Source organism: Lepisma saccharinum, chromosome 24, assembly GCF_977018435.1.
Source record: "Lepisma saccharinum chromosome 24, izLepSacc3.1, whole genome shotgun sequence".
Taxonomy (NCBI): domain Eukaryota; kingdom Metazoa; phylum Arthropoda; class Insecta; order Zygentoma; family Lepismatidae; genus Lepisma; species Lepisma saccharinum.
In genome coordinates this window covers 55,465,987-55,486,336 of record NC_139252.1, presented here as the reverse complement: position 1 = coordinate 55,486,336, position 20,350 = coordinate 55,465,987, and the positions used below count along the sequence as shown (strand labels likewise).

At 36.2% G+C, this 20,350-nt stretch overlaps 1 protein-coding gene across 2 annotated transcripts in view; it reads right to left on the bottom strand.

Annotated features, from left to right (window-relative positions):
* Window positions 1-20,350, bottom strand: part of LOC145977926 (eukaryotic elongation factor 2 kinase-like) — a 46,300-nt gene that overhangs the window by 5,281 nt on the left and 20,669 nt on the right. Inside the window, exons 8-15 of one of the 2 annotated variants that reach the window (XM_083110247.1) lie at window positions 19,082-19,161; window positions 17,492-17,646; window positions 13,685-13,855; window positions 11,867-12,160; window positions 9,205-9,390; window positions 6,344-6,471; window positions 4,428-4,582; window positions 1,582-1,727 (exon numbers count right to left, since the gene is read on the bottom strand). In XM_083110247.1, the coding sequence (XP_082966373.1) occupies window positions 1,618-1,727; window positions 4,428-4,582; window positions 6,344-6,471; window positions 9,205-9,390; window positions 11,867-12,160; window positions 13,685-13,855; window positions 17,492-17,646; window positions 19,082-19,161 (1,279 nt within the window). In that variant the 3' untranslated portion in view covers window positions 1,582-1,617. The remainder of the gene's footprint in view (window positions 1-1,581; window positions 1,728-4,427; window positions 4,583-6,343; window positions 6,472-9,204; window positions 9,391-11,866; window positions 12,161-13,684; window positions 13,856-17,491; window positions 17,647-19,081; window positions 19,162-20,350) is intronic. The other variant, XM_083110248.1, reaches the window with a different exon arrangement.

Genomic DNA, 20,350 nt, shown 5'->3' with positions numbered 1-20,350 from the left:
CGATACTGATAACCGATCAGATATAAAATTAGAAATGGTCCTTGAAGAACCTGAAAGGTTCATTGACCTCCTTAAAAATGTGTGTTTCAAGGTGACTGCAGTGAAAAAGAAATTGCATATTTAGCCATTTACTTTTTTTAGAAATAAAGGCATGGAGATTATCCATAAAAATTACAACAAAATGGCAGCATTTTGCATTAAATTATCAGATATTTATCGATATATTGGATGGGTAAAATAATTGGTAATTTTACCGATAAACCGATACACCTATATCGGCTGATACCGATAGAGTACCAATTAATTGGTCCCATCCCTACTGTATTCTCGTATTATCAATATAAGGATTGACAATTAACCTTTCTAGGATGGAAGCCTCTCCGGATGGGAACGTTTCACGTGTGCGCTTTTCAAACTTGACGCGATGTACAAAAAAAAAAAAATTGTAGCAACAGAACTAATTGGCATACAGAGATGAAATCTTTTATATTTCTGGAACGATAAGACGTTTGGCCATGTTCCAGCTTGTCACCATACTATTAGAGTTCCAATCTGTTTCCCAGGTCAGGGCCTCCTTGATGGCGCAGTGGTACCGTCGTCGCCTTGTAATCCCGGGTTTGATTCCCGGTGGAGGCGCATAGTGGTTCGGATCCCACTTTAAGCTGTAGGTCCATTCCCGATTAGCCTTACTGTGCATAAGTGGACTTAAAACAACAACTCAATGTTTCCCCGGTAAGTCAGAGAGTTGAAATGTTCGATAAAACATAATTATATGATATTTGGTGAAGGAAAATGTTCTTCCATCTGAAAATGTTACCATGCTTACGGTACAGTTTTGGAATGAATGTCTGTCCTATGCAAGGATGTTCAGTTGGGCAAAAAAAAAACATACTCTGTGATTACATAACAGGTATTTTTTAAATTCTGATGTAATTTTTTAATAAATTTTCTTGTATGTATGTAGAATTATTTCTCTTGTCTACGTTGTTACAAGCATAAAAATACAGCTTTTGTTGTGTGTTCTGAAATGTCACAAGAGGTATGTTTCTTAGCATCTAACAACTATAGACTGTAAGAGAAATAATCTTTAATTATTTTGAAGCAAAACTCTTACAATTTGATGCATGTAATTAAAGTGGAATACTAACACACTAATATTAATCAATATTTTCATGATAAGGTTAAAGGTAAAGTTCCCATATAGCACCGTGCCATGAATGCACATTTAGGGGATATGGGGATAGGGTGCCACACATTCTCAATCTTGGCCATTTTTGAGGTGATGTTATAAGCACCAGGCTCCAGCCACCTTTACCCCCACGTACTTGCTGATTTGTGGCTGTGTGAGCCCTGGAGCCATTTTATGCAGGGACAAAGCCGGAAAAATTCTGACCTTAGATCACCGACCCCGGGAATCAAAACCAGGTCTCTCTCCCGACTAGATCACCACAGCTCTATCTTGAACAACTTTTAATTATTAAAATTTTCAAGCATTGGTATCTGTGAGACTACCGGTATCAGTTCAAAGTGGTATTAGCTCTGTCCTAGTATAAAGACAAATTATCTTGCGCTACTACTTACATGACTTCACATAACAACACTTCCAAAGAAACACTGTTACTCTTCACACTGTGCCCACGCCTCTTCTGCTAGTTGGTAGTACTTCGTAGCAAGCCTCCCCTTCATGTTAGCCATTGCATCGTCCGCAGCGGTGCTGTACAACTCGCCTGAAAAATAAAAGGATATAAACATTTCTTGTCGTGATGTTTTTGAAAAATAATAAACAATCTAAAGAGTACAAAAACACCTGCTCACTTGGTAGTTTGAGAAGGTTCTGGCTGGGATATAACAATTTGTACTGGCTAATATTTTTCTGGTGCTGAAACATGTGATGTATGACACTCTTCCTCGGCTTACTGAATGACACGGTCATATATATTTTTAAAAAGGAATAATGAAAATGGTTTTAAGTCTTTACATCATAAGTTACGAAAAATTCAAGTTTAAAATTTTATATGTTGTAAAATTACTGGCACAATAATTTATTCACTTTTTAGAATATAAGGAAAATTACCAAAATCAAGTGTTAGCGAACGATCTATTTAAACAAATTAAACAACTGAGTTTTCAAGTTCATACATAAATTCAGTACACATTCATATATATATAATGAAGCATAAATATTGCATTACGTTTACTTTTTCACATATTACACGTTTGTCTTCACATTTATCGCTTCAAGTCAATTTAATACCATGTATAATTGCTTCCGATCTTGCGTAGATTTTAACGAGAAAAACGGCACCAAAACGCTCGATTATGAACAGTAGAATCCAAGACGAATTATGTGTATTTATACGTTTAACAGACTTTCCACATTCAGAGTGCACACTTTATGTATATTAACAAACTAGGCCTTTCATTTATGTAGCTACATATATATCCACAATACTTATCTGTTGGCTTGTTATGAAGATAAGATGGCTGCCATTTTTACGTCCTATGGACCGGTCACTTTTTAATGTCCTATTCACTTTTTAGGTTCTTCACGGCCTTTCTGAAGATCGAAAAACCGTTACTGCCCTTTTTGTGACATTTTTGTCACCTTTCCTGGACAAATCTTGTTGTTTTACATAAAATATTTCCAATTTAGGTCTCCGAAATATTTAGTGACTCCATTCTAGTCGTCCGTGATCTTATAGATGAAGCAGTGTCTCCAAACTCACACTGTTACAACTTTCAGCACAGAATACAAACTTGCGAATACTTTTCAAATGACAATTATTGAATTGTACAGATATTATGCTTGAAAATGCTTGTAAAATAAATTAGATACAATAAAACATATATTACTATATTCTATCACATGTTTACGTATTTTCTTTTTACCTTTTTGAGTTATTTTAAGTTTTACAATTTTGGTGGGAAAAAGGTTATTTACGCACAACTCAGATTTTTCTCTTTATGTGAGTTGGCTATGTTTCACAATTTTATGACTTTAGGATTACTTCACAGCTTTAGGATTACTCTTCAAGGTGCTCATTTTAACAAATCGTAACTTTATCGTCGAAATTCTGCCAAAACTTATCTTAAATGGTTTGTACATGCTAGTAATACATATTAAATACATGTTCGTACCCACATAGTAATGAATGAGCAAGTAAAAGCTGTTGAAACCAAACATATGTGCGATTTTGCATAAATTGGCAATTTACGGTAAGCACTTTCTTGATACGTCACAAACCAAATTACATTGCTGAGATATATAAAATATTTTAAATACGTACAGTTTACATACGTACTTCAATTAAATCAAAGCCAAAGTGATGTAAATTAAATTTATACAAATATAAACTACCAAATACGAACTTAAATCGTAGATTTCTACTAAAAGAATTATTTTATTTTTCATGTTATGATGGTAGTCATTATGATACCGTCATAGATGGAATATGCAAAGTAGTCACTAATTCTACAATAACATAATTGTGGATTTCCTGAGTTAATAACAGTTGTGAATATTTTTAAGCAAAAACGGAATTCACTTATTCAGAATTTTTTTTTAAAAAAATGTATGGTTCCTGTCTCAAATCTCAATGTTTCTATCACATTTTTGAACCTTACTTAGAAGGTTTCTTGAACCCATTGGTTGAGCAATTACGGAGAAATTCCTCAGCAGTTTCTCATTTAGAGAAGATGCTAAAACATTTATTTTTGTTCTAATCATAACAAGAAAAAAATATTGAGCATCTCCACCCTCCCAATATTTTGGTTTATTAAAAAAAAAGAAAGCTATTCGTACAGGATGGGCTACAATACTGCTGCACTGCTAAGACAGATCTGGACGTGTTATCTGGCTTACAACTGCACAAAATATGCAGTTAACCTCACTATGCATCATTCATGTACTTCCAAAGTACCAGCCTATTGGCTGGTAAAAATAGAATTACTCTGAAACCCTGCACACACACTTCTCCCAATGGTCCTGCCATTTCGGAAGCATATGATACTTTAAAGTAAAGGTAAAGTGCTCCCCTGTGCTTAGCACCACGCCATGAAGGCATATAGGGGGTGTGGGGGTAACGCCCCACACTTTCTTCATCCGGTCATGAGTGGGGGTGATGTGATCAGCATCACGCCCCTGACTGCCTTTACCCCCCAGGGTTTCCCCCACGTACCCATGTCATTCAACGCTGGGTGGGCGCCGAGGCCGCTTCCATATGACATCATATTATTGAAACAAGTCTCACGTCAGAGTTCAGCTCACCCAATGTTTTTCAAAAAGTTGGTGCCACTGAAAATGTGGAAATATAAAATCCAGGAAATTAAAACTGGAGTTCCAGTGTATTTAATTTCTGTTCAAGAGGTTTTAAGATCTCACATCTCAAGAGTTAAAAAAAAGTAAATATGCATATGGTGTTACCGACCTGCCTTGCACGGATCCTTCTCCAGGCCAAAACCTCCGCCGATGTACATTTCGGCCAAGCGAGCCTGTAGCAAGTACGAAGGATCGTCCGTCCCCTCTTCCGTGTTCACTGAAGCCTTCTCGTACCACTTGGCTGCTTCCGTCCATGACCTCTCCCTGCAAAGATGCATTGCTCTCATATTACTGAAGGAATTGTCAATTTTTTTAATTAGATGACATCATTGTAATTGCTCTCACCAGTGATCGAACCAAGGACCATTCCGCTAAGCCTGATCTCTCATGTAAGTCTTGCAAGAACAAAATAAATGGGCCTGTACTGCTGTGGGTTATTGTACGATTAGGGGACAATTTAAAGTCCCAGTTCTGTAACAAGAGTCACTAGGATGTGGAATTATTCTAAAAATTTTCCCATATTCTATGTATACAATCCTTTATGTTCCAATATTATAATGAAAAAATGTTAAAAAATAAGAAGAAATATATATCCATGCAATTTGTCATTAGTAGGGCTCGGAAGCTGAAGACCTATAATTTGCCAAAAAGAGACCTATAAAAAAAACTAAAAATGTCAAAAAAGGACCTAAAAATGGAAAAAAGGACGTATAAATGTGATCCAAATTAATTAATACCTTCAGTTTTAATTACATATTTAATGAATAAAAAAAATACAAAATTCTGAGGTATGGAAAACACAGTGCGAAAAAAACTGAAAGCTTCAAAACAAGAGAAAGTTGCCACTTACAGCGCGACCTTCCAGACAAGTTACGGTTAAAGGACCTTGTACCGTACCTGCTTCAGTCGACCAAAAATGTTTCTCTAGTTTCAGGGATGGTTCAAATAGATTTATTTATTTCTTTACTACAGAAAGGATGTTTAAAAGGTGATGAACTGCTGATTCGAATTGAGAATGGGTAGTAAAAACGTAGTCGAAAGAAGGTGAAGTTGCAAAAAAAAAACGTTCAGACCTAAAAAAAAAAAAAAGGCTAAAAAAGGACCAATAAGCCGACAAAGGCAAAAAAGGACAAATAAAACCAACCTTTTTCTGGCCTACAATGACCCAAAATGAACATATATTATTATGGGGCTTCGGACACTAGGAAAAAAAATGATTTTTCCTCAACTTCCGAACCATAGTCATTAGCATGGATATGGTGTATTAAAGTTTAAGTGCAATTCTTTCCCAAATGTAACTTTTTATTCATGAAGTAAAAGTGTTTTTTGTATAAAATAAGTATGATAATTCATATACCATGAAAAATAAAAGCAACCAACAATACAATAGAATTGGGATGCTAATAAACTTTGTCCCCCCCCCTTCCCATATCATCAGCATGGCCAAATTTTAATTTGAGTTTTGGAAGGCAGGGACATGATTCTTCTTTAGAGTAATAGTAGTGAGTGGCCATGTGCTTTGAAGGAATCTTCTTCGATGACAAATACTTTTCTTCTGAAAGCGCAGCCAGTGTATCAATTCATCATGGACTACGTGTAATCCAGCACACTAATAATAAAATACTAATAATATTACAATGATACTTGAGGAATGATTTCAAATCATAAGCCTAAAGCTTGGGGTAATTCAACCCAACATCCTAAGGAGAAAAATAAGAATTGTCTGGTTTGTCATTGGCATAAACAAAATGTCATTAGCATGGTACATGAAATTTTCAATAATTAAACAAAACATCATTAGTAAATATTCGGTTCTGCTGCCTATATAGCATCAAAATATTACTCATCTAGTATGAAGAAAAAATTTCATAACTTTTCAATCTTCAATTATAGTGTCCCCTAAATGTAGAACAGGAGCATGAAGACCAACAAGTGCAGAGAATATTTTACCTATTGGGGTGGGAGGAAAAATAATTGGAAGTTCAGGAAGATAAATAATGGAGAATGTGCAAAAAGACTTCTCACCTGGTTCCAAGGCTGACTCCTGTATCATATGCCTTTGCCAAATAAACCATTGCTGGTCGATCTTCGCAGTGTGCCAACTCCATTAAAATATCCAACCCCTGATCAATGTTTTTGGTCGTTTGAGGCATCTGAAAAAAATTAACACCTCTAGCAATGAAGAGATCACCTGTTTTGCACAAGACACGCTGGATTAAAAACATTAAAAAAAGTGTAATTTGAAACTTTAGTGAAATTTGCATATATAGATATACTGATGATGAAGAAACAACTTTTAAAACATTTTCCACTTGACAGTATTTTCTTTACAGCATATTGTAAAATTACGTGAAAATGGTTGTTGTCTGAGATACTAAGCCTGGAAAGACATTAAAAAAAAAAGAGGTACAGATCTATGTTGTGGAGTTGTGGGGAGGTTAGATAGATAATGGGCTGGTTAGTGGTAGAGCAATCACATAGAATATCAAAGACTCCATCTCTGGTTGAACCAGATATCTTTGCAGTGAGATGTAATACATCATACCAGGTGGCCAGAATTAAAGTTACCCAAGTCAGAGCCCTCTGTAGCCTGTTTGAGGCATCGTAGAACTCTGAAGTTTGATGAATCCCCTATGCAGACCATGGCGAAGAGGATGGCGATACAAAAAAAAAAGTTCAATTTTCCGCCACCAGGTTGAAAAGTGGCGCTGTACTTCCATGATGGGTTGTACAAATAATCACGTTAGCTGAATTATTAATTAGAAAGACATTTGTTAGTGGCTGGAAGTTGCGAGAAAATAATCTCTCGTTTATTGCAAGGTAAAGGCAAACCCATAACCAATTGGACCAATTTATGTCATTATTACAAGCCATCATGGAAGTACAGCACCACATTTCAACCTGGTGGCAAAAAATTGAACTATTTTATCGCCATCCTCTTCCTCATAGTCTGCATAGTGGATTCACCAAATTTCAGAGATCTACGATGCCTCAAACAGGCTACAGAGGGCTCTGAGTTGGGTAACTTTAATTCTGGACACCAGGTATATGAACCGTGAGCTATTTCAGTATTTTCTTCCCTTTGCACTTCAACTGTACCCTTTGACAGCGTAATAGGTAACATTGTTTCCTTGTAATCAAGAGTTCTGGATTTCCCAGTGAATTACATGTATAGTGGTTCTGAACCTGCTTTTAAGCTGTAGGTCCAGTTCCAATTACAGTCTGAGCATAGCACAGAGTATAAGAACTCTTCTTATTGCACTTCAAATATTGGTGAGTTAATCCAATAATTGGGATAGTGGGAACAGAATTATCTAATTACTAATTTGTATACAAGAGGCAGGAAATGGCGAAGGTTGATTTTCCCAGATATGGCCCCAATGCCAAGTGTGTTTTCAGTGAGAAATTTAAAATTATCATGGTTTTACATAAACATGTCTATCTCGGTAACTAATGAATGCTAGAGTTACAAATATTAATTTGTCATTTTCAGTACAGATTAGACAACTTTTCATTTAAAAAAAATAGAAGACAAAACTTTAATTTATTTTTTTTTGTTCTTAATTTAAACTTCGTCCAGGCAATGCTGGAACATGAGAGGTTCAAAACATTACCTGCATTCCATTCTCATGGCAAGAATAGCGCACTTGCTGCTAATACTTTTGGAGAAAAAAATTCTAATGAAAAAGCCATGTTTTCTTTCAGCCAGAAATTTCAGTCTCCTCCCCCAATCAAATATATCTGGAATCAAATTAAACTTTACTAATATGATGCCTCAAGAATCATGGAGCACTCAAAACATGCATCTCCGAAAATTACCTGAGTCACTGTATGTTCCAAAAGTTGAAAACCCAAATTTGACAATATGTCACACCTTTGAGTTTAGGGGTTAAAGCAGTAGATTGACTTAGGGGGGTTGAGTGCATTAGGTGATTAACTTATGATCTTGCCACTAAAAGTTTCATGTTTGTATCCCAGGCTGCGTATTCCTTTGTGTATGTGTCTTCATTGTTTCAATCTAATTATTCTTCTTGCCACTGTACTTAGCCAAAACTGGCAGAACAGCAACACAAATAAGAAAAATACAGAAAAGAATTATAATTAGAGCCACAGGTTTACAGTGAATAGGAGAGCAAGATTTGAGTACAAAAACTGTGCACATTTCCGCACCAAAAGCAGTATATAAAATGGCATTTCGGTGTTAAAATGGTGAATATAACTCTAAATTTGATTTACAAACTATACTTATTACACAAAACAAACTTTTCCCTTCTAATAGCACATTTATGTAGTTGTCAGAGTGATAAGTTTTTTCCTGTATGATGGGGTCCATTTTTGCTTCTCAAATATTTACAGCAGAATTAATCAATTTTCTGTGAATCACATAACTCTCAGGATAATTCAGACTTCAGAAAGTGTTATGTTATGTTATGTTTTAAGGGAGATTTCAGACTGAAGCGATAGGTGCTTGGGAACAACCAATCAGCAGCATGCATTCAATCAGTGAAATCCTCAAGGACGTGTATCCGCCTGTCACTTTAGTGTGAATTCTTCCTGAGAGAGTTTATTTCACATTTTGCAGTTTATTTTGCATCATTTCATGACAAAACAAGGTAGAAAAATGCTCCTATTTTTCAAAAACCTGAAAAATGAAGATTAGAGCAAAGTTATTTCACACTTTGCGTTTCCGTCAAAATTAAAATATACATGCTTCTAATTATAACAGTATATCAATAAAGTGCATTGAGAAAACAGTGCATGTACAAAACAAAAAAAAAATTAAGTCTTAAAAATATGCCATGAACCATGGAAGAGTTAAATCCCTTCCTAACACATGATTAACATCCTGTAAATAAATATCAAGACATGACAAATATTTTGCGTACCTCAAGGTCAGGAAGAATATCATGTGGAAGACCAAGCAGCATGCGAGCGAGGGCAAGCTTTGCCTCGACGATGCCACAATCTGAGGACTTTTCCAGGTGGAAGAAAGCCGCTTCGCGATCGTACCATGGACTGTCCGGGGAGGTGAAACGGTGGAGTTCGTGATACCGAGCAAGATCAAGATGTATCTGAAAAGAGATTTACATACTGAACATGCAATTCATGATACTGATCAATAATAGTATAGATATACTGATCTGATGTTTCTGCCAGTTTTTCAATGTACAGTTAGCTCGTAACTGGAAGTGTGGTGGCGATTATCTTTACTGCCACTCCTTCTTGCAGTTACCAGCCTAATTGGAGGTTGCAAAGCAACATGGCTGCCTCATGGAGATATTGGTTTCACACTTGACAACTTTTCACCATAAGATTAAACAAGATGCGATTCACTAAAAAGTTAAATTAGTAGAGGCACATATTTTTGGTAAATAAAAAAGCAAAATTTCGGTACAAAAACTGAGTCAATTTCGGGTTCAAAAGCGGTAAATAATATAAAATATAGGTGTTATAGCGGTGAAAAAATGGATGAAAAGTGGTATACAAAAAGACACATTGGTTTTAAAATTGTGAATATAATCCTACATTTTATTTAAAAACTACATTTATTCCACAGAATTAACATTTCACTTCTAATAGCACATTTATGTAGTTATCAGAGTATTAAGTTTATTTCTGTGTAAAGGCGTCCATTTTTGCTTCTCAAATATTAACAGCAGAATTAATCAATTTTCCGGGAATTGCATAACTCTCAGGATAATTCAGACCTCAGAAGGTGTTGCGTCGGTGAATAAACCCTGAATTTCGTGTTTAAGAGTTAATTTCGCTTCTTGCAGTTCATTTCGCATTATTTCGTGACAAAATATGGTCACAAAATGCATCTCACACCTTTCAAAAACATAAAAAATTAACACTACAATGTGTTCTTTCAAATTTTGCTTTTTCGTCAAAAACTAAATATGCATGCCCCTATAAATTAGTAAGTTTTCTTCTTTATTTTATTTGGCAGAGCTCAACTGATGTCCAAGCAAACAGGAAAATTAAGCAGCATGCATGCTAGAGTTCGCTTGACGAGTTGGTGTTGAAGAATTTGAGACACTAATACCTGCTCTACCACGTGCACCAATCTTATAGCGGAGCTCGTTATGTTTAATGATACAAGTTTGAGCCTAGGTCCTGGTTCTTTCTTTGTCAAATTATTTATTGTGCGTGTTTCCTTCACTTCAGGCTTTATTGTTGAATGTTCGTACCTCAGAAAAATCTTAGTAAATTTTAAAATTATTTTTAGTCTTAATATATTTTCAAAATTTTTTAGAAGTTTGCCTACAAAGCGTTCTCACTAAAAGGTTGTTTTTCTTTCTCAAGGAACAGAGAAACATTGCAGTCAAAAGACATGTAAAATTTGTACATATTAATAGTGTTTACATCAACAGACAGGAAATAAAATGTTTCGACTTCCTCACGCTTCTTCTGCAAGAAAGTATGTATGCTTGAGTTCCGTAACAGCATTTGAGATGTACGAGATTAGCCATTATTGAAAGAAAGCCAAATTTGTAGTGACTGCTTTCCTTAAATTTATTTCATAATCATACAGAATGAATACATAGCCATTATTTCAATTGTTTCAATGCAGAAACTTGCTTTCTAGCATATAAGCACTTGTAGTTCTACATCTAAACACCAGGCTGTGTGCCAATCGATGCAGTTTGAAACTATACCAACAGATGGGGCATAGATCGATTTCCTGTAATTTCCGTGCTTCGGAATTGCCAACACACTGTTTTGAAGAACGAACCTTGGATTAGTTAACTGGCAGTTACTTTCACATTGAAAAAATTGTGCTTGTTAACTGGCGATTATCTCCAACTGGCAGATAGTTAACAGAAAAGATTATCTGGACATTAAAAAACTGGCCCTAAATAGTCTCAAATTTACATCCAAGTTACACAACTTTCTTATGGCCGTTTTTTATGCATAGAAGCATAATTCAATTACATATTAGTGCAACTTGTCAACATGCTTATGTGGATAAGTAAAAGTATATCTTGCAGTTTTGGGCCAATGATAGTCAATTTTTCAGATTTTTTTCTACAAGATGGCAACACTGCTTTTATTATACATTATTATTATTATATTTCACCCCAAGAAGTATTTGTCTATTTTTCAACATGACTTGGCATGGTTGTAAGAATATAGCACTGCTACATAGTAATTTTTTTTCATTCACTTTGGTCTATTGTAGTCGCTATAGAGGCATGCCGAATACAACTTTTTGTGCAAATTTTTTATTTTCTTCTTTTTATAACTTTCATTACTGGGAGGTAAAATGTATAAATTTCACCACCGTTAAGAGTTCTGTCATTCTGAAAGAAAAAAAAATAACTAATTTCGTTTCTACGTTAGTTGGATCTCTTTCTATGATTTTTTTATGTACATCGCCGTCTGGTTTGAAAGGTGTGCATGTGAAAAGTCCCCCTCCAGAAAAGCCAACATGTGCGAGGAGCTCCCGTCCACTAAAAATTAAGCTATTTGATCAACATTGAAATCTATAATTTTCAAAATGCCTACAATTTGCTTGGAATATTATTATTTGTTGACACAACTGACCCTTCCGAGAATAGAATCCCCGATGTATGCCTTGAAGCTCTCCCTAATGTTCTCCGGCTGAACGCACGATGGTCTCGATCTCCTTGCAACGGCCTGCTGGAAGGCCAGCCTGTCCGCCTCGCTGCTCACAGAGCTGCTGTTCTCGGACTCCAGCCTGCGTCGGGTGGCGTACTCGGATCCAGAATTGGACCCTGACTCAAAATCACTATCATCGTCCATTCCCAGGTCAATGTTCTCGTCCAAATGGAACAGAGCTATTCTCGGAGATTGGTTCCCATTCATTCCGTCACTGTGCTGAAAATATACACGGATTCTTAAAATACATTTGGACCTTAGAACAGCCAGGACAACTGATTATCAAAAATATAGAACTACTCTGATAGCAAATACAGGGTGAGTCACCTAAAATTACCACTGAAAATATTTTGTGAACAACAAAGAATATTGAAAAACTACTTTCGCATATACTGTACAAAGGTATGAGAGGGGCTCATGAAATTAGTGGATACAATACGTTCAGCTACGTAAGGAAGTATTATTTTTAGTGCAATTGAAGGTAGGAAAAAATTCATTAAGAACCAGCGTTCGTTACATTGTAATACATCAAGTAGTTCTCAAGTAATTTAACGTGAAGTTGACGCTTGAAAGAAACATCTCAGAAGTAGGGCTGTGCAATATTTCGACATACTAATGTAGAGTCGATATTTTTAAAATAGCAAAGCATCGAATCATACAAATATTGATGTTGATACATCGATAATGATAATACCTGCATTGATATGTTGATATCGATATACTGTATATCAAATATCGACATGTCAAATATCAACATCAATAGTTTTACGATATTGATGCTTTGATATTTTAAAAATATCGACTCATCAGTATATTGAAATATTGGACAGCCCTACTTCTGAGATGTTTCTTTCAAGCGTCAACTTCATGTTACAATTACTTGAGAACTACTCAACATATTACATTGTAACTAACTCAGTTTCTTATTAAATTTTTCCCTACTTTCAATTGCACTAAAATAATACGAGGTTTCAATTAAAAAAAAAACTTTAAGTTTGTGTTGAAAATCGTACTTCCTTACATAGTTGAACATATTGTGTCCACTAATTTCATCCCCTCTCATACCTTTATATATGCTAAAGTAGTTTTTATTATTTTTTGTTGTTCATAAAATATTTTCAGTGGTAATTTTAGGTGCCTCACCCTGTATATTTGTTTATCACTAAAATTACTGATAATTTTATTAATTAGATACATCTATAAATGATTTTTGTTTCTTGCATCTGGCCATTGTTTCAATATTCACACAAGATCTCACAAATTTTAAAGACACATAGACTGCACTGATGTCGTAGATGTCAGAAGTTGTGTTAATGAAGGTGGTGGGCCTTCAAAAATCTGACCAGAAAAAGAACAGCAACGTGGATACACTTCCAACATTTACGGCAACAAACCACCAAAAGAGAAGAAAAAAATGTTCCACATAATCCACTAATTTCTCTTATTCAAGAAGGTGGTTACCGCATATCATACAATTTCTTAAAGACTATTTTTATTACATTTTCACAAAACAGGATAGGAACAGTTTATTCAAGCTGGGATTCAAGCCAACATGTGAGAATGAATTTTGTTTTGATTTGACGGTTCTTCTAATTCTACCTTTCTGATTTTCTGGCACCAAGAGGATAATTTAGCACAAAATATTAAGCCACTTTCATGCCTCCAAGGAAAACAGGAGCAGTAAGTGTTTCAAGAACACGTAAAGAAGAGTTATTAAATTTCAAAAGTGCATGGAGCCAGTACCTGAGAATCGTGATTAAGGAACCCGCTGTCGGGAGAATCAGGCGGTGACAGGGACAAGCTGCTGCCAGAGATGGAGCGAGTCCTCAGGTACTTGTGGAGATGGATCTTCTCAGACTTTGACGGAGTGATGCAGATTTCCTCCTGGCCACGAACTACCGTAGCACAGTTTAGCTGAAACGATAAGCAAAAGTTAATGAATGAAAACAAGAGCAAAATTAGAGAGATTTTCATTAATTTTTACCAGAACTGTGTGATTGAATGGCAGTCTTGTAATATTCCGATGTATTTCTTGAAGCAAAACTCTAGCTAATTTATACATGTAATTGCAGTAGAATAATTATCTATATCAAATTTTTTAAGAAGCTGTTAAATGTTATTTTCGAGCATTGGAATTGCTATGTCTGAGAATCGGGAAAAGTCTCTGCACCACATTGGCTGAATTGACTTCAGTCTTATTAGAATCAAATAGAATATCTTTGTTTGTATTTGGAAATCCTAAAGATATGTTTCAGGAGGCACTCTGCAATTGAAGAAAATGCAGTTTCTCATTTCAACCATCTTAGCTGAGGGTTTTCCCCACGCTCTTCACCCGATTTCCTTTCAACCTATAAGTTGTTCTACCATTCCACAGTAGTGAACGGAATGGTATGAATTAGCTACATTCTACCAACCAAACATAAGTCACTACTTATGTGTAGTTAACAAGTCTTTCCAAATAACGTTTTGCTTTAACTTTAAAGTGGGGCCAGTGCTGCACAATAGTGACATGCATCCTTTATGCCTGATAGCTGATGATTTCGATGTTTTTTTTGTTTTTTTTAACCTTTTGGGTCCCAAGTATCTCGATCGAGATACCCAAATGTAAGCCTCACGGTCCCAAGTATCTCGATCGAGATACCCTGTGTCAAGGTCGTAGTTTTTATGTTATAAATTTTCTATTTTTGGCTAGAATTTCGATTTTTTTATATATTGTTCCTAACACATGTATTTAACAGAAATGTTTTTTTTGCATTTTTTTGTCCATGAAAATGGACGGGAAAAGGCACTTCTCTTTTGAGTCTCTTTTCAAGGTCAAATTTTTGCCGACAAAGTAAGACCGGCTTTGTTGTTCTAAAGCAATGCTTTTTCACTCCCTCCTGTTAATGCATTCGAAGGAAGCTTGTTTATCAGTATCCGATGTCAAAATGAAAGTTTTCCGTGAGGGCGCAAGCAGGGGGAGGGGGAAGACTGGTTGTTGAATCTGCCTTGTGAGAATGGAATTTCGAAGCGCACTGAAGGAAACCTTTATTTGTGAGCACAAGTGTTCCACAAGGTTGAACATAGGTTACTCTGCATTGTCTAAAAATAGACTGTCAAGCAGTTGCAAGAATCGACGTTCATTTTTCACTGCGTTATAGCTTTTCGTCCGTGAATGTTGTGTGTAGGTGTCGTTTTGTGCCCAAGTGCAATGACATTTTTTGGGTGGTGACAATTTTTTAAAATAATTTTTGGGGGTTTTCTCCCTTCCCCTCCATATATACCCCAAATTTGCATAAATTTTGCATTTTGTACATTTTGACATTTTTTTCAGGGGATGGGGGTAAACCATTTTTTTTTAAGAAAAGTATTTTTGAGGGATTTTCCCCCTTTCCCCCCTCCATATGTACGCCGAATATGCATAAATTATATATCGTCTGAATCTGTGATTTATTCTACGTACAACGGTATATCTTTCATATCTCTAGGGCATTTTGTTTCTGAGCTATAGTCATTTCAAGGTACCACTGCATTTTGAAGCTTCAATCAGTGGCGTGCCGACCATTCCTTTTGGGGGTACAACTCAAGTTACATTGGTCATACGACAATGATGCAAATATTTTTCTGTTTCTTACATGCCAGCGATAATGTCTATGTGTATTTTGAACTTTTCATATCCTTTTTTTCGGGGGGGCGGGGGTGGGGGAGAAACCCTTTTTTAAAAAAGTATTTTCAGGGGATTTCCCCCCTTTCCCCCTTCATATGTACGCCAAATATGCATAAATTTCATATAGTCTGAATCTCTGGTTCATTCCGCGTACAACGGTATATCACTCATCTCTCTAGGGCAATTAGTCTCCGATCTACACTCATTTAATTGAAACTCTGCATTTTGCTCAACATCGGCTCGGGACCAAGGGGGTTACATGTGAAAATGGCCTTGGGACTCAAAAGGTTAATCCCAAGTCTTTTTATCGTTTCGACCACTTTTCATTCTGCTTTTATCCTTTGTGATTTTTTCGGACAACCCTGAGGTAGGATCTAACAATGGGTCCAAAATATAATAATTCAAATATGACTTGCAAAGCAGACATTAAGTAATGACTTACATTTCATTTATTAATTACAAGCTGTGGTTATGGGATGTTATGTTAACTATGTTTGTTATTATATTAACTAATGAACGAATACACGTCCACTCAACATCCCTACAAGATAATCAGGGAGGATGGAATTTTCACATGGCCCTAGGAGCAGCAACAATTCCAATCGATCCTTGGCTATTTTTGTGTTTTCCATTGTAAGAATATAATGTTTTTTTTCTCAGAATAAGTGCATAACTATATATGATATATTACCAATGTGAAATTTCGTGTTTCTGTGTTGTACATATGGTTAGTGGTTTTTTTTTGTTTTTTGTTTTTTTTTCTTTTTTCAGATTAATTTCGAAGGCTCACTGCCTTCATTCACTAAAGGTCTTTTCTACTGTTACGGCAGGCACCCTACATGCTGGCAAGCGAAGTGGGGAGTGGGGAAGCGAACAATCCAATGCGATAAGAAACTCAGCAGCCTGTAGAACGAGGTGGAGGCAGTACCTCCTCCCCTCGACATCGTAACTCACGGTGCCACCGTTGTTGTTTGGTTGGTATGAGTTGTAATCCACGCTCTCCACTTCCCTTGCCAGCATGAAGGCTGCCCGCCATAAAAGTAGAAAAGGCCTATAAGGATACGGCGTCTGGAGTGGAGATGGTAGAGCGTCACTTCTTTGTTAGTTCCCAGGTGGAGGTAGTTGCATTTTTTTCCATTTGGCGACACTGGTGTGTTTTTCCTGCCTTGCGTTATTTGCTGTGTCAGGGGGTGTTGCCAGGTGATGATTGGGGGATAGGGTCGTCTGCTTCAAGAAGTTCTTTATTGGCTTGCTAATTGTTACCCAATGAAAAGTTACTTGGCAGGCAGGCTCTGACCTATCATGGGCTGTTTTATTTTACTTGTATTTTTTTTTTAGTGAAGTGAACAATGCTGTCCCCACACACACACACAAATGTAGCACATGGGACACAATGATTTAATGAAACAATTACAAATATTACAAATTTAATGGTATCGTTTTCTGCCAAGCTTCTGCCCATCCCTGACAACACCAATGAGTTGTACTTTAATAAATAGGGTGAAGAAACATTCAGGTACTCTACAAAATGTAATTTTTTGGATCAGTACAAGTACACTATCAAATACCGGGTGTCCCAGAAGTCTTTCCCTGATTACAAACTTTATTCATATCCACTATATGCAATGTAGAGATGTGAAAGTGGTGCCAAAATGTTGGAAAACTAACCAAGTTTATTTGTTGCTACACTACAGCCACGTTACTCAAACCTGCAACAAAAAAACTTGTTAGTGGATATGAATAAAGTTTGTAATCAGGGAAAGACTTCCGGGACACCCGGTATTAGTGCAATAATGAACATTGTACATTCTGAGTACCCTGAACAGAGTCAGGCCCTGGAAAAATATGAACACCGGGAATCCATTGTAATATATGCCGTGTGCTTTTTCATTGTCTGTAATTACCTGAGCCATTTTGATCTTCTTCACGTCTGCTAGTTCAGAATCGGCTAGATCGAACTGAGAGAGCCCAAGGCTCCTGCATATCTTGTTGCAGACGTGCGTGTGGAAGAAGAGAGCCATCCCACGGGTTCCAAGGTTGCCATCTCCATACTCATCACCTAATCAGGAAGAAATCTCATTACTTCTGTGTAGCTACCCTAACATCACTACAAAAGTGAATTACTATAAATTTTCTAAATTCTGATGCTAAAAAAAGATTTCGATGACAAATTTGCATTCTAATTTACTATGTTTAAAAATATGAGCAGCACAACTTACAGGTTGAAAACAGTGGGGTGTCCTGAGGGACTCATTAGGGGGCATGTGAACTTGATTTATATAATAATTACAAAAGAACATATTCATCTCTTCTAAGGTGAAGGAGATTTTGTACTGAAATTACATTAATGGAATGCTTGCTGCGACTTAATTTGATCAGAGAAAAAAGATGAAAAACACTGCCTTTCAAGTGCAACATGGGCTGTGAAAATTGCGACATTGATTATAATAAAATTAGGCACAGTTTTCTCTTTTTATACTTGATCCTATTGGATTATTAGCATACGAAATTACTTGAGCATTATGCATTGTCTTAGTATTTTCACCTATACTTATTGTAACACTACATGTCGAGAGACCACACCTTTTCTCTTGTCTTCAGGTGAACAATGATTGATTCTGTGTTTAACTCCACTTTATGCACAGTAAGGCTAATCGGAAATGGACCTACAGTTTAAAGTGGGATCCGAACCATTATGTGCCTCCACCGGGTATCAAACCTGGGACCCCTTGATTATAAGGTGTCAATATTACCACTTCGCCATTGGGAAAGCCACCAGGTGAACAAATTTCTCCTTGCCAGTGATGGTGTATTCAGTATTCTAACCAATACCAATACCGTGGAGTGGAGGCACGCATATATTTCGTTTTTGACGAAAGCATAAAATGTTATTAACACTTAGTAATGTTAATTTTTCATGTTTCCGAAAGGTGTGAGGTGCATTTTCCTACCCTGTTTTGTCACAAAATGATGCAAAATGAACTTCAAAATGCGAAATAGACTCAAATACGAAATTTAAAGTTTATTTACCAACACGACACTTTCTGAAGTCAGAATTATCCTGTGAGTTATGCAATTCATGGAAAACTGATCAATTCCGCTGTAAATATTTGAGAAGCAAAAATGTATCGCTTTATGCATGAATATATTTAATATTCTGGTAACGACATAAATGTGCTATCAGAAGGGATATGTTTATTTTGTCTACTAAGTGCAGTTTTCAAATTAAATTTGGGATTATATTCACATTTTTAAAACCAAAATGTCATTTTATATACAGCCTTTTCACCACTATAACAAAAAAAAAAAATATTTCATTTACGGCTCTTGAACCCGAAATTGATTCGGTTCTTGTACAAAAATTTTGCATCATTTACCAAAAATATATGCCTCTATCGTGAAGTCTTTCATTTAAGGAATTCAACTCAGATTTTAATCAACTTAAATGGCAAGACAAAATTCAAGTAAATTTCTTTACGCAATGTCAAACTTACCTGTGCATGTGTGTATCTGAGGATCTGTGTATAAATCGCCCACACCTTGGATGTCCACCACAATCAACTCATGACCAGACCTGAAACAGAAAAAAATACCATTAAAAGAAGATGCATATACTTTGATCATACACAAATTAAGTTACAATTCGGGCTTAATTATTTTAGGCAGAAATTAATATATGGTTGGAAATGCTTTCAGCAAATTTTGCAAACAGATTGGATGGTATCACCTCATATCAGTGTTCGAAATTTGTGGTTGCTTTGATCTCATCACCAAAATTCCCAGGTTTAAAGCCTGGCCTGGGCGTTCTTTCATAAATTGAATAAGCACTCATTCACATTGGCACTTTTAGCCAAAAGTTGTCAAAATGGGATGCTAAAGAACTAAAATACAAGTACAGTCACAGACATTTCTGGATTGTAAAGTTACCGTTTGCTTTCAATGGGGTCATTACAACACAGAAGTGTCCGTGACCGTACATTCCTTAAAATTTCCTGTAAGAGTAAACTATTATTAAAAAATAGTAAAAGGCATTTATAATGGCATTACAGGTAGTGAAAGTTTGCCTAAATTGAAAAGTAACCCTGTCTAAGAACAGAGTTTGGCTGTTAATTTACCTTGTCTAAACCAGATATGTTGGAGTCATCACAATAAAGCTTCACAAAGAAAAAGCAGTTTGCACATTACATTCAACATTAATGTATATGAAGAAACATTAACAATCCCACACAGTGTCCACGAAGTTCAAGGCGATATGCATTGGGCTCTGGCTACGGGACGTGTCTCGTGTTTCCTCGAGTAAGTGTAACAACTTTTCTCCCAAGATTTCGACCTGTGTATCGTACAAACACCCGATTGTTTCAGATTAAGGGATCGTTGATAGGCTATGTGAAGCCTGATATTCGAAGTTAATTGGCTGCGAGAGGTGTATCGTAAGAGGGGGTATAACTCTAAAGAGCTACGTCTACACTTAACCAAGCAAGGGGGTGAGCCCCGTGAAATAAGAACTACACTCACGATTAAATTTAAACACTTGACTTGATGGTCTGGCAGGGGTCTGAGAGAATGATAGACAAGGATTTTAGGAACGTTCGTTACCTGTAGATCTCGAAGTGACGATCAACTCGCTGGTTCGTTGATGAAACTCTGATGAACTCTCCTGAAATGAAGCTCCTTTCCGATACTGTACTACTCCTCGCTGTAACTCCTTTTGTAACATTCGGTAATCCAACTTTAAGTCCGAGGCAACAACTATTTGCACCATA